The following is a 13,030-nucleotide window of genomic DNA, read 5'->3' as shown; positions in this document are numbered from 1 at the left end:
ACCCTGCTCCTTTCTCTTTTGCAGTCTTGGTCTCCAGTACTGCATTACTAGATTTATTTGTGTTCTGGCCAGACTCTGAGGGTCTTTCCTTCCCAGACTGATACATTGTTGTTTGTTCTTGTTTCATTTCTTTCTTAAGTGTTGCCTCAGACTTCAGCTTACAAGACCTTAACTTAAAAAAAAACCAAAAACCAAAAACCCTAAAGTCTCCCACTGCCTCCAGGTTCATTTCCTATTGTTCTGATCTATATCTTGCCAGTGACCTGAGTGACCTTGCACAGATCCTCCCTAACTTAAATCCAACTCATTTGCAAGCCAGGGCTCTCTTTGAGAACTAAGGACAAACAATAATAGCAGCAGCAGCATTTGTACTTTCCTTTATCAACTTCATAATTACTTTTTGCTACTTTTTTATGACTGGTGAGCACTTTAGCCTGAGTTGAAGAGCTGATAGACATTAGGATGACATACTGTACAGAAATTCTTATTTTTTTCTTCCGAAATGATTGTTACTTTGTGAAGCACAACTCACTATCATATTTTTGTTGCTGTGACAAATATGTCTTTTATACAGCCAACCTAAAAAAAAGCATGCCTTCTGGTCAAAAGCAAACTCCTCTATATGGAGAAACGATTCCATTCCATTACTAATACCATTTTCTACAGTATATTGTTCCAGTCTTCCCATTTTCTTAACTGATTTTAATCACTTCCTATTGGCTTCCTCTTTACAAAAATCCATCACTCTCAAAAATCAGTTGAATGAGGATCATACAAGCCTTTTAGCGGTCACCTATACTTTTCTTCTTTTTGGTGGCAAAATTCCTTGAGCAAGGCCATCTGTGGGAGGTACTTCCAATTCTTTTGTTATCATTCTGTTCTTAACTTTCTAACTTCCTTGCTTTCTAATTCTGACAGTTTAATGTCACTGGCACTGAATTGTATTAAAGTTTTACAATTACTCAATACTGATTTTATATATACTGTTGTAACTATTTTATATATTTTTTCATTTGTTTCTGCTTCCCTAACTATCACTTCATACAAAATTTTTTGATATTTTTAGTAGTAGTTTTTATTCATTCACATATTAGGGCAATACTTTAATATTTTGCTACAATAAATTATCCAGCTATAACTTAATTGTTAGGCATAGTTTACTTCCAGATTTTTTGTTAACACAATCAATATTACTATAAATGTTTTTGTCTATAAAGATATTTAGTAACTTTACTTATTAATATAATTTCTAATTGATATAATTTTTAATTATTTTCCAAAATGAATCTTTTAGCATCTCTATAGAGTCTACCAGGAGTAAATTTTTGCTTGGCTGTCTTACAATAGCCTTTTCGCAATGACTATTCCTTTTCTAGCATTTTAGTTCTCTTGATGGACAGTTTAAATCTTATTTAAGTTATTAGTGATTTGAATATTTTTTAAAAAATGTAGTTCATACTTTATATTCCACTTTTTGCTTATATCCCTTCACCATCTGCTTACTGAGCAATGACTCTTAACCTTATACATTTTTATGTGTTCCCTATAGATTTTTAGATTTCATATTTTGACCTGGTTACTAAAGAAAACATTTTCCCTCATCAATATGAATTTTTCTCTTGATTCCTGCTGCAATGACCTTATTGAGACAAAAAGATTTTTAATTGTTTGTAATCAAGTTTCTCTCTTCTCTTGATTACATACAGATTACTTTCCTTTCCTTGAACCACACCATATTAGAAATTGATTCCACATGCTGCCAACATTCTAGATTGAAACTGGCACAAAAACTAATTGTACCTGGGTTATAATTGACTTTTCTTAATCTAAGAACTGACTTCCTTGATCATTTCCTCAGAAATTATCTCTAAGAAGGCTTGGTGGAATCTGTTCTCTTGATACCAAAAATTGATTACTTCATATCTATTAAGAAGGCCAGAAGTGTGTGGTCATGGGAATTCTGCCCATTCTTTAAGATGGCAACAATGAATTTGCTAACACCACCAGCCTGAAATGTTTATTAATTTTCTGTATTTTGAAGCACCAATGATGCTCACATAATATATGCTGGTCTCAAATTTCCAGAGAGGAATATCAATCATGATACCATGCTTCCATTTAACAATCAGTCTATTTAAGACCCAGAAAATTTTGAAGTAGCCCTTCCACTTCTGGCAGCCTCCTCAAATTTTAGCAAGCTTCACTTTTTTGATCTTACTACATTTGTAGGAAGTAGTCAGTTACACTGCATTTGCCAGAGTCTATATATCCAATGATGATTATATTAATTTGAATCTTTTCCCTGAACATTTTTATATAGGTTTAAGTGATACCCATGTTTAAGCAAAAAATCAGTTGCAGACATGGACTTGAACTGTATCTTAAAGGAACAAAGGATCCCATGAGGTAGAGGTGAGGAGAAAAATGCATATCAAGCATGGGGGAGGGCCAATTCAGGTATGGACATAGGAGAAGGATTGTAGTAGTGTGTGAGAAAAATAGATAAAGCTAATTTGACTGGATCACAAAGGATGGGAGGGAGAAAAATGTCAAGTGAAATTTGAAAGATAGATTGGGAATAAGTTATAAAAATCTTTTAAGAGCTAAATAAAGGTATTTGACTAGGACAGTGACATGGTTAGACTTGGTTTTAAGGAACATCATTTTGGCAGTAAAGTCTAGAAGTGATGAGAGGCTACTGTAACAACAAAGATACTCTAGAAGTGATGAGGAGCTGAATGAAGGTGGTAACTGTGTGAGAAGATAGAAAGGACTAGATTTGAAGGAACTGTGTAGCTGGAAATATCAAGATTTCATACATGATAGGCTAAATGGAGTGAAAGAGTAAAGTTAAGGATAAAGAATGCTGATTTGGGAAATTGGAAGAATAATGATGCTTTTCACAGAAACAAAGCAATCTAGAAAAATGGTGGATTTTGGAGGAAAATAAAAAGTTCTGATTTGGACATGCTGAATTTGAGATATCCCCATGACATACAGATTGAAATGGGAGAAGGAATGGAGCTAGATATATAGATCTGGGACTGATTTAAATGTCTTATAACTGACAAGATCATCAGAAGTGGAAAGAATAGAGAGTCTAACAGAAAAGTTTGGGGAACAATCATTGGTGGGATACAGTAAACAGAAAAGTCAAGAGAGACTGGAGATTGATGACAAATAAGAGGATCAATCAAATGTCAAATGAAACAACGAGTTTGAGAAAGCCAAAGACTGAATAAAAGACTATCAGATTTGGTGATTAAGGAAGAAATTTCAGTTATATGATGTGCAAAGGACTAAGTAGTAAATTGGAGGAGAGGAAATGGGGACTGTAGATATAAATATTTATTTCTAGAAGTCTAGCTGAGAAAGAGAGGAAGGATACAGGACTGAGGATGGTAGTAAATTTTAGGAAGGCAGCAGGGAAGGAACCAGTAGTAGATAGAGAGAGGTTGAAGATGAGAGAATAGAAAGATGAATAAGCAACCTCTAGCAATCTGCTAAAGAAGCCAGAAAAAGATGGGATCAAGAATGTATGTAGACAGGTTGTCTTTGGCAAGAGTGGATAACATTTTTTTTTTTTGCAAGCATGCTTTTTGTTTTTCTTAGCAGTTATATTAAATAAAAAGTGCATTTGCATTGTTGAGTTTACCATAAAGTAGAATGTGGTAAGACTCTGCCACTAGGTCTTGCTTTTTCTAGTTGAACTTAACCATGTTTCTACTTCTTAACCAGTAGCAGGTAATTTTAATAATTACTTCTTTGGTAGGGGTGATGGGGTACATAAAGATGGATGGATGTGCCATACTGTCTCCCTTCCTACTTTAAATTTCATTCCTTGATTTTTTTGATCCTCGAACAGAATGAATTCTCTTACTCTAAGCTCTCTGACAGCAAGTACTGTTTCAATGCCTCTGTAACCCTAGTGCCATAATAGTGTGTACAATACAGGTAAGTACTTTATAAATGCTTTGACAATTGTTTGATTCTATAAAATGCCCCGTTGGGCATCTGATTAGTATAACACCAAATTAGGAATATAATTTGAGTCTCTCATTCTTTTTACTAAACTGACATATCCTTACCATGAATACCAGTTCTCTCTCCAATTATTTAGATAATTTAATTCTTTAAGCATTGTTTTGTATTTATATTTAATATTTGTCTATTTTAGGAGGTTAATTTCCAGATACTTCAGATAAATGGAACTTCATTTTCCCCTGTTTTTGTTATAACTGTTTAAAATATAATATAAATATTATATTTTGTCAAAGACTTTTTCTGCATATATTGACATAATTAAGTGATTTTGTTACTAACTTAAGTATTCATTATTTATTTATTATTGCTGAGAAATCCTCAAATTCCTAGTGCAAATTCATTCAGAGTAGGAAGAGACCTCAGCAGTCTTCTCAGTTCAATATTCTTATTTTATAGAGAAGGAACTAAGGCCAAGAGGTTAAAAGATCAATGAAGTACTAAGTATGTCTAAAAGACTTGTTCTTTTCACTGTCATGCTACCTCTCAAAGGAGGTGGGGCTGATTGGGGATATAAATGTGAGTGTCCTTGCATCATAGGTAAGAATCATATCAATGTCAGTTCTACAAAAAAACAAAACAAAAAACAAAAAACAAAAAACAGTGTTAGAAGCCTTGCTTCAAATTTGGGCTCTTCTACTGTACCTATATAAACTTGAGTAACATACTGGAAATCATTGGGTCTTGTTTCATCTAACTCTGAAAATCAAAGGGTTGAATTAGTATCTCTAATGTCCATTCCAGGATAAAATTCTATGATCTTACAGATGATACAGAATAAAATTAGTGTCCCATTTTCTTCTAATAATCTTTGAACAATTAATCCTAATCCCTTTCTAGATTACTTGTATATCCTAAATGTATCATACTGTAAAACTATTAAAATTGTAATAAGTTGTTAAGCTTTTAATAGCTTGAGGAAATGAACCCTCTCATGTTTTACTCAATAAACTAAAAAAGCAAAAATAATTAGTTCCACTATAGTGCTTTATTTGAAAACACAAATTTGTTCCAATATGACCATTATATTAGGAAACACTTTTTGAATGTAGCAAGAATTTTACATTTGCTCATGTGCAATTTTATATAAAAAAAAACAGTAAGAATGCAGAAAACTGTACCACTCAAAATAATACAAGCTGAAACCTTATATTTATTTTATGTTTTCTCTTGCAAGCAGTGGAAGGAGGAGGACTAGTCTGTATTTGTGCACTTCATTCACCTACCCTCTACCTTCCAATTCTGCCTAACCTCTTATCAGCAGCCTTCAATCCTAGCCTATGGGAATCTAGGAATAAGCTGCGCACTGCAGACATCATCTCTACTTATTGTAATATATATGTACTTCTTAACTATTTGATATGAATAAAACCACACTGCCATTTTTATTAAGTTCCTCTCTTTTTTTATTCTGCCTTTACTTGAGTGATCATCACTGATTGTCTGTTTACAGATCTCTTGTGAGTCTCTATTACCTCTTCAATATCCCAATCTACAGTTATTCTGGCCAAGAAGGATAAATTTAATTCCTCTTTAACATAAAAGTTTTTTTAATAGAACTATCATATCCAAAACACTACCCTGGCCTTCTATGCTCTAGGGTTAATCATTCCGAATTTCTTCAGCTTTCATATGACACAATTTCAACACCCTTCATCATTAACCTAGCTTTTCTTTTCTAGTCATTCTCCAGCTTACCAATTTTCTTTCTAATACATAGAACCCCAAACTAAATGAAATATACTCTGAACACGGATGTAGTCTGACCAAAATGTATCTGAACTATGACTTCCCTCATTCTGGAAGCTATCCTTCTCTTAATGAAACCTAAGTTCTCATTAGCTTTGTGTCTACTGTATCATAATGTAAATACCTATTAACTCACAGGTCAATAAAATATGTGGATCTTTTTTAGATGAATACAATGCCTCCTTCATTTTGTACCTGAGAAACTGATTTTTTGAATCTATATGTGAATTCTCTTTCTATGGTTTTCCTTGCGTGAAACTGACATAGACAGTAAAATGAATGACTTTTATATGTATATTTTGTCATTACAACATTCTTCGTTATGGACTACTTCATCGGGCTCCAGAGTTCCAAAGAACACAGTTTGAGAAATCTAATTCTAATCATCATCACCAAGAAAAAAACCAAAGTAAGCATTAATTAGATACTTGAATAGAAAAAAGATAGCATAAATGAATAAAACACTATTTCTTAAGAAAACAAAACATAAAATCTTTAAACTTACTGTTCATGGAAATCCAGCATTGGTGGCTCAAATCGAATAGGTCTGCAGTTCCCCCGGTATAGGGATACACTGTAAATAGTAAAAACAATACAATCAGTTTCCAAAGCATACATTTCCCTAATCTAAATGCTCTTAATCTAGGTGAGGGGCAGGAATTATTTGTTTGTTTGTTTTTTAAATAATTTGATAACTTTATTTAAATATAATCTGTTTCTTTTGTAATCATTTATAGTTTGTTTAATGCATTAAAAAAACATTATTCTAAGAAATCCTTAAGCTTTATCAAACTGTCAAAGAAGTCTATGACATAAATTAGGTTAAGAATTCTGCCCCAATCCAAGCTAGATAAGCAGTAGCTTTCCTTTCCCTCAAATTATATTTTATAAAAAGACTCTTAACAAGGACTAAATAAAAGGGATATTTCCACATACGAAAAAGATTCTACATGCAAGTGCAATCTCTCTACACAACTTGAATTTCTCTTAGAGTATGATAAATCCAATAAATAACTTTCAAATTTGTCTTGTCTATGATTCTAGCTTTTGTTCTATTTTCTTCTGTAGTCTCCCTCCCTCTCCCACCACCCGCTCCAGCCCAAGAAATTTCCTTAAGAAAAGCAGAGATTTTTAGTACATGACTTTAAAGAGAAACAATTAATGCTAAGCTTTATTTTGCTAATAAAATAGAAACAGTTTCTCTGATTTGTGTGGATATGTATGGAAAAGAGCAAATATGACTTTACATTAAGTAAAGGTTATTTCAGTTATAGATAAGAATATAGATTTAAAAATGACATATTACCAAAAATTACACACTACTATCCAAAGAATACAGTTGGTGCTGTTTGATTTTTTTGGAGGGAGAAAAACCAGATCATTTCGTTAGTTAGAGAAATTCTTAGTAAGTAAAAATCTCTCTACCAATGACTATGAGTTATTATTCTGAAGTTACCTGGAATAATGAAAGGATAGATTTCTTGTCCAGAGTCATAAGGCCCCTTGGGTCAGAGGTAGCATTTTGTAGGAGACCATGGACAACACAGAACAGAGAAAATGACACAGATAGAATCTCCAAGAATGAACTTCATAAGTTACATTATAGGAAAGAAATTCAAGTTGAAGAATTAGGCCTACAAAGACACTGGCCACAAAGACAGGAGCAAAGATTTCCTTACTCAGTAATGATAAAAAGCTCTGAATTGGTGATCTGGCTCTAATATATAAATGCACACAGCTCAAGAGGTTTACAGCTCCCAACCTGATGGGATATTTACCTGGTAGTAGAGATCACTGGACTGAGACATGTCTTTATAAAGAAAAGAAATAGAGATGGGTGAGGAGATTGGGGAGCCCCTTTATGTAACTAATACTACCATAGCTGTTTTATGTTTACTAACTGAAATTCTGGTAAACACATACATTAATAAAACTTATTTGTGTCCATCTTATTTTATGTCAATCTATTATGTGAGCTTTCTTTTTAGACTCCTATTAAGATTTGGACCCAGTTCTTATTGACTTCAAAGCCAGGTCCCCACTATGTCACTTTGCTTCTAACTATTGGGTTTTTGGACAATAATTTTCATCATATAAAAATTAATTGATCTGAAAGTTTTGGTTTTAGTAAAAACACTAAAAAGTGATTTCTAACTATCCCATATGTGTCACTGTAAACTAACTTCTCATTTTAAAAAATTCTACAGAAGTGATTAGATACTATATGGGAGAAGTGTTTATACCTAATGATCTATTCATGTAAAGGCCAATTAGGTAAGCACTAGACCTGGAATTAGGAAAATCTGAGTTCAAATCTGGCCTTAGGCACACTATAACCCTGGTTATTTAATTTAATCTCTGTCTCAGTTTCCTAACCTGTAAAATGCAAAAAATAAAAGCACCTCCCAGGGTTATTGTAATTATAAAATGAAATAATATTTGCAAAGCACTTTGTAAATATTAAAGTACTATATCATATAAATATATATATTTAAATCATATAAAATAGCTGTATTCTTTGGATATGATTGATTTTACCGTCATCATTCTCCTTTCCTCCCATCCCCTCCTTTCAGGAAAAGCTCAATATCACAAAACTCATCAACAGATATTAAATCAGCTTCAGTATTCACACTTCAATAGGGGCCTCTACCCCCTTCGTTGGAGAGGCAGTGGGTGGAATAAAATAGTATTATCACACCTTGGAATCATGTACCTTCATGGGTTTAGGGGTGTTACAGCTTCCTTTTATATATTGTCTTCTACAATTAAATTTAAACTCTGTTGAGGCAGGAATTGTCTTTTTTCTTATTTTTATCCTAGCCTCAGCACATAGCCTGGAAGGTAATAGGGCTTGAATAAATATTTATTGCATCTGTATTATATTGTACTGTTCTATGTTGTAGTTATGGGTAAAAGATGTATTCTTAACTAGACAACAGACAGAGGGAATTACAAAAGATAAAATAGATAACTGAAAAGATGCAGAGACAAGATAAATATACTCAGGAAAGAAGGTATAAGTAATAATAAGAGAAATGCAAATCAGAACAACCCAGAAACTTCATGTCACTCCCCTCAAATTGATAAAGATAACCAAAAAAATCAAGTTAAAATACATCTCCTACCCATATCTAATACAATATTTATTAAACTCTTGTTATGTGACAGAAAGTGTATGGTGATATAAATAAAAAAAAGAAAATTCCTGCTCTCAAAGAATGGGAAGACTACATACAAAAAGGAGCTCAAAGAGGGAGACAAGGTACTTGGAAGAGTGGTGAGGTGGTAAACACATGAATGCACTGTTGGTGAACTTGTGAAAAAGTACAACTTTGTAAAGCAATAAAGAATTATGCAAAAAAAGTTATTAAAATGTCGATGCCCTTTATTCAGATTTCATTACTGAGTTTTAACTCTAAGGAAGCCACTGGTAAAAATGATATTCTCAAACAATATATATAATTATTATAACTATATAAATTAAAAACAAAACAAAACAAAACACCTTTCCATACCCATCTACCCACAACTCAAAAGTGAATGAAAAATATCAAGGCTCCAGCGAAGTGATACGAAGGTATATCTCCAACTTTTTCATAGAGGTAGGAGGTCTAAAAGTGTTGAGCACTATATATGTTTTATATATGCATGTTATATGTTTTTTATATAATGATCAGTTGTGCTGATCATTTCTCCTCTTTTTCTTTTTTAAAAAGGATCTTTCTTTCTCTCTTCTCCTTTCTTTTTGTTTCTCCTGTTCCCCTCTCCCTCTTTCTTCTCTTTCTCTCTCTGAAATGTTTACCTCTCCCTATCTCCCTGCCATTTCCAATCAGCTTGGATTTAGTCAGTGGTTCTCAAAGTCTGGTCCAGAGCATCCTGGGAATCTCTGAAATCCTTTCATAATTCATAATTAGTTTTTATTTCTAATGTGATCAATATCTATAACTATAAACCACATAAACAAAAACTCTTTGAACAGATCCTCAATCATTTTTAATAGGATAAAGACATTAAGAATAAAAGTTTGAGGATCACTGAGCTGTTACCACTAAACTCGGAGGTGATCTTGCACAGTCCTCCCTCACACTTCAATCCAATTGACATGCATGTCATGGCATCATTTTCCTGATCTCATGATCTACTTACAGAACAAAGGACAAACAACCTCTATGAGTAGAGATGCCCACTGGAACTGCTCACTTAGGCAAACACAGTCTTCCTTTCTTCCCTTTTTGCTTTCTCCTTCCCTCTGTCCACAAAGGTTATCATACCTTTATCTGTGGGTGCACTGACCAAAGGAATATAAAATTATCTTTTCTATTAAGATATCTATTATCTAGATATCTCAGGGTTTACCAGCTAGACCATGCCTTAAACTTAAATTACTGGCTTTTTTTGACTGGCCAACAATAGGGCCCTGGTTAACCTTAGAAAGAATGTAAATACCAATTGTTTCTGTTTTGGCCATAAATCCTGAGAGGTCTTTCCTTCCTAGATTGATTTTTTTAACTAGGTGAAAGAGGCTATTCTTTCCCTCAATTCTTACCTAACCTTAATCACTTAAAAGGCTTTAGTCAGACAAATCTATTAAAGACCTCTGCTAAAAAATAAAGTGAAGGAGCCAGCTCCAATGGTCTTGTGATGAAGACAGCCATCTGCACCCAGAGAGAACACTGTAGGAACTGAGGGTGGACAACAACATAGCATTTTCACTCTTGCTGTTGTTTGTTAGTTTTTTGCTATCTTTCTCATTTTTCCCTTTTTGATCTGATTTTTCTTGTGCAGCATAACTGAAGAAATATGTATAGAAGAACTGCACATGTTTAACATATATTGGATTACTTGCCATCTAAGAGAAGGGTGGAGGAAAGGGAGGGAAAAAAATTTAGAACACAAGATTTTGTAAGGTGAATGCTGAAAATTATCCATGTATATATTTTGAAAATAAAAAGCTTTAATTAATACATATATATATAAAAATGTCAAGATCATCCTCTGCATCCAGAGTCATCGACAGTTGTCTTGATATGTGTCTTGTCACTAGACCCAGATGGCTCTGGAGGAGAAAGGGAGACTAATGATTTTGCATAGCCCTTCCTCCTTTAAATCCAATTCACTTGCATGTCATGGCATCACCTCCTCAATGTCATGGTCCTCTTGGCAAACAAAGGACAAACAACAACCACAAGCACAACCACAACCATTATATACTAATCATTATTAAATGAAGGAAAAAGTTTAGAGATATTTGATGAGCCAATGAAGTTTCAAAATAGTATTAAAATAACTCAAACAAAAAAGAAAGAATTCAAAATACCACCTTATAAAGTGATGCAACTTTCTGAAGTCCAAATACATCAAGAATGTCAATCTCAGTGACATGTTTAGTGACAAGATAGCACAAACAAATCATATTTTACCTTTATGCTAATTTTGAAAGACTGAACACAATGGAGGCAATTTATATCTGTATTGATAGACCTCTTTTAACCCAAATTACACTCTGCATTCAAGCATCCAGAAAAGAGCTGAAGACTAAAGAAAAATAAATATTAAGAATAAAACAGAATCATCCTAACAAAGAAAAACCAGTTCTTGCCACATAGCTGTCAAATATAACAAGAGATAATTAAGTGAACCACTTGCAGGTCAGCAAACTTACTCTTAAAATTCTGCAAACTAGGTTTCAGCAATATGTGAGTTGAGAATTATCAGAAAAACAGGCTGGTTTTCAAATAGGCTTTTCACATAGTGACTAAATTGTCAATTTTCACTGCATTATGGAGAAAGCAAGGGAATTCCAGAAAAAACCATCTACTTCTACTTCACTGACTATACTAAAGCTTACTTTGACCTTGTGGATCACAACAAAATATAACATAATTCAAAGAGATAGGAATATGATGTCATGTCACCTGTCCTTCCAGAGGAACCTGTGTACCAGTCAAGAAGCAACATTTCGAATAGAACTGGAATAATAGGTTTAAGACTGGAAAAGAAGTGGGACAAAAGAAGCTGTAGATTGTCACCTTGTATATTTAACTTAAAGGCAGAGTACCTCATGAAAAATGCCAGTCTAGATGACTCAAAAGCTGGAATTAAGGTTGCCAAAAGAAATATTAAATAATCTCAGATATGCAGGCAAATTAACTCTAATGGCAGAAAAGTAAAGAGTTAAGAAGCTTGTTGGTGATAGTCAAAAGGGAGAGTTTAAAAGCTGGCTAGAAATTTAATTTTAAAAAAACTAACATCGGCAACTGGTTCCATCAATTGCTGGAAAACAGAGGGAGAAGCAGTGTCAGATTTTATATTCTTGGAGTCAAAGACCACTATAGACTGTGACTACAACCATGACACTTGCTCCTTGGAAGGAAAGTTATGGCAAATCTGGATAGCAAAGTAAAAAGCAAAGATATCACTTTGCCAATATATATCCATATTATAGTCAAGCCATGATTTTTCCAGTAACAATATATGACTGTAAGAGTTAGTCCTTTTCCTTGTGGGAAAGCAGAGTGCTTCAAAATTAGTGAATTGATGCTTTAGAATTGTGCTGACTTCTAAAAATCCTTTGGACAAGGAGATCAAATCAGTCAATACTAAAATTCAGGCTATTTACTGGAAGGTCAAATACTGAGCCTTAAATACTATGGTTATATCATGAAAAAACAGAACTCACTGAAAGAGGTTTTAATGTTGGGAAAGATTGAAAATAAAAGGAAAAGAGTATGGCAAAAGATGAGATGGATAATGTCATGGAAATAATGAACATGAACTTGTACTTCTGAGAGAGCATAGAAGATAGAGTAGTCTGGCCTGCTATGGTCCACAGAGTCACAAAAAATTGGACCTTATTGAATGACTCAACAACAACAACATACTTAGGACTGAAGTTTTAAGAAGTAGTTCAAAGATGAAAACTTTAACTTCTGCAGTAACTATCATCAAGTTTGTAATTTTTTTTATTGGTGTCATTGACAGTAAATTTGTACCAAATACAGATTGACATAGCAGGAAAAGGCTAAGGCACTTGAAGAATATTTCTGGACACTCCAAGTTGTAAGGAACAATTCAAGTGTTTCCAAAGAAAACAGAAGCCAGACTTCAATGGGGGAGAAAAGGATCTCATTTGGAGGAGGAGAAACATATCAAAATAATAGGAAATGAAAGAGTCTAATACTGAGAGAGGCAAGAAAAAGTATAGCTGTACACCTGAAACTTAAAAGCAGGACTTAAG

The 13,030-nt window shown here is 33.5% G+C and overlaps 1 protein-coding gene across 2 annotated transcripts in view; it reads right to left on the bottom strand.

The window, feature by feature from the left end:
- Positions 1 to 13,030, bottom strand: part of TMEM131 (transmembrane protein 131) — a 221,311-nt gene that overhangs the window by 85,771 nt on the left and 122,510 nt on the right. For both annotated transcript variants that reach the window (XM_051984665.1, XM_051984666.1), the window contains one exon: positions 6,296 to 6,364. In XM_051984665.1, the coding sequence (XP_051840625.1) occupies positions 6,296 to 6,364 (69 nt within the window). The remainder of the gene's footprint in view (positions 1 to 6,295; positions 6,365 to 13,030) is intronic.

This window comes from Antechinus flavipes, chromosome 3 (assembly GCF_016432865.1).
Source record: "Antechinus flavipes isolate AdamAnt ecotype Samford, QLD, Australia chromosome 3, AdamAnt_v2, whole genome shotgun sequence".
Classification (NCBI taxonomy): domain Eukaryota; kingdom Metazoa; phylum Chordata; class Mammalia; order Dasyuromorphia; family Dasyuridae; genus Antechinus; species Antechinus flavipes.
Note: the sequence above shows the minus strand (reverse complement) of the source record. Positions and strands in the feature narration are given on the sequence as shown.